The following is a 2,171-nucleotide window of genomic DNA, read 5'->3' as shown; positions in this document are numbered from 1 at the left end:
CGAGCACTCTCAGGCAGGAGGGACACAATATAATTAAACCTAGCTACAATTAGGAAGGCATAGATGAACTGAAATCTGAATATATGATGCAGCCACAACCCACAAGATCCCAAAACTACTCCAGCTAGCCCTCATCTTCATCTTTCATGCAATAGAATGCCAAATGTGTATACGTACTACACCCACATCATATCACTCATGCATGCAATATCAATCATACATGAAGCAACCGAAAACAAACACAAAGATATTCAGATTTTAGAAACACAATCTAAGCAATTAAGTAACCTAGAGATTAAAGAAACAATTAACAACAACATTAGAAATGAAATTTCAAAATGGGGTCCAATAATATTAATCTCACATTCTCACGTACATGCAGCCAGATTAACTCTGTGATCTTTCTTTCTCGATCGTCATCATCATCCATCCTACAAATACTACAAAACACAACACAAATATCATCACAAACAGAGAGAGAGAGAGAGAGAGAGAGAGAGAGTCTCATTTGCGTGATTTGGTTCTGGTTTGGAGGACACGAAGTCACCACCACCTCACTTCTCAGTTCTCACTACTATTCTGAACCTTCTGCCCTTGATCGACGTGGACCAAAACCCTTCCATCCAATCATACCACGCCACGTAACCCAGCTACTCACAAACACACACAAGCACTCCCCCTCCCCTCCCTTCATAGCCTATATGTCACATCTGAATCCACCTTCCCAGTTGCGTTGGGTTCACAATCCCCGGAATGTGGGCCCCATCCGTCTTCAGCATGCTCGCCACCTCACCATAACTCTCGTGCACCGCACCCGCACCCGCATCTGCGCCAGCCTTGGCTTCCACCGGTTTCACCCTCCTCGGCTCGGCTGAGGAGGAAGAAACTCCCAGCGGCACTGCCTCCACACGTGCGGGATCGTACTTCTGACCGAACAGCGTGCCCCTTGTTAAATACTCGTGCGCCATGTACCCAGCCAAAAGCCGATTTGATGAAGAAGCCGACGGCTCGCCTGCTTGAGAAGAAGCCGTTGTTTTTGGGCTTGGAGTTGGAGCCGACGGTTTTAAGCCGTACAACGTGGTCTCCCTCTCCTTCCGCTTTCGGGAGGCGCCAGGTGGCAGAATCCTACGGCTATGGACTTGGTAACTACTCATCTCCTGTTTAAGATGATTTTAAAATCTCATGCCACGTCAGCAAAAGACTTCAGTTTGAGAAATACTTTACGCTGAGGAGTGGGACCAGAGGGGGGGGGGCAAAACCGTCAAAGTGGAGGTTTGTGGAGAAAAGCGTCAAATCAGGCGCTTGAACTCTTTTCAAAACGACAGAGTTTCAATGTTTCAAAGAGAGTTAGAAATGTAAATACCGGAAAAGGCCTTCTACACAGCAAAAGGAAGTATGAAGAAAATAAAAATAAAAATAATAAATTTTACGAAATGAAAGGAGGTTGGGGCTGGGGGTTAGGTTAGGCTGAGAGGTGAAATCGGATCCAAAGAGCTCTGGGCCCGCCCCGAATCAGGTGATGGATCGGAGTGTACGCACGGCAGAGTGAGAAGAAATAGACAGAAGATTGGCGGAGAGGGAGGTTGAGATTGAAGAGAGAGAGAGAGAGGGAGAGAGAGAGAAGAGGAGGAACACAGAAGATTGGGGATTATGCAAGAGGGAGAGAGTGACTAAAGCGGCCTCTTGTTCATGGATTTTATATATGAAACCTTGTTTTACATATGCCCCTACTGTTTTGATGAAATATCTCAAGTGCCATTGAAAATCTCAAATGACTGAACTACCCTTTTGATGTGCCTAATTGTCTTTCAGTGTTGTATATATTTCATCTCCATCCAGATACACGAATTTCCCACGGCTATTTTCCTTTTCATTATAACTACGGAACTACCTAATATAATTATATAAGTTGTTGAATTACCAAAGAGAGAAATCTCTGAATGCCAGAATTCTTGCTGGAACTGGCTGTTTCGGTTAGACTGCATTTAAATTCACTTTCCAATTATTCAATTGATATTTTTTGTAAATAATTAGTAAAATTACAAATAAGGCCATGGCTCGTAGTTGTAGTTATCGATATTACCTATGAGTGACAATTGTAATAAGATATAATATCACGACACATATCTGACATAATTACATGATTTGATCTCGAAAAAATAAAAAACTCA

At 43.2% G+C, this 2,171-nt stretch overlaps 1 protein-coding gene across 1 annotated transcript; it reads right to left on the bottom strand.

The window, feature by feature from the left end:
• Positions 1 to 238: 238 nt before the first annotated feature.
• On the bottom strand, positions 239 to 1,653 carry EDA6 (embryo sac development arrest 6). Its single transcript, XM_086233571.1, has one exon. The coding sequence runs from the start codon at positions 1,152 to 1,154 to the stop codon at positions 705 to 707; it is 450 nt and encodes a 149-aa protein (XP_086089697.1). The 5' UTR covers positions 1,155 to 1,653; the 3' UTR covers positions 239 to 704.
• Between the last annotated feature and the right edge of the window lie 518 nt (positions 1,654 to 2,171).

This window comes from Dryas octopetala, chromosome 2, assembly GCF_963921425.1.
Source record: "Dryas octopetala chromosome 2, drDryOcto1.1, whole genome shotgun sequence".
Classification (NCBI taxonomy): domain Eukaryota; kingdom Viridiplantae; phylum Streptophyta; class Magnoliopsida; order Rosales; family Rosaceae; genus Dryas; species Dryas octopetala.
The sequence above is the reverse complement of the archived record's forward strand: the minus strand, read 5'-3'. Positions and strand labels throughout refer to the sequence as shown.

Coding starts and splice junctions, on each gene's coding strand:
- EDA6 (XM_086233571.1), bottom strand. CDS start 1,154: ATGAGTAGTTACCAAGTCCATAGCCGTAGGATTCTGCCACCTGGCGCC.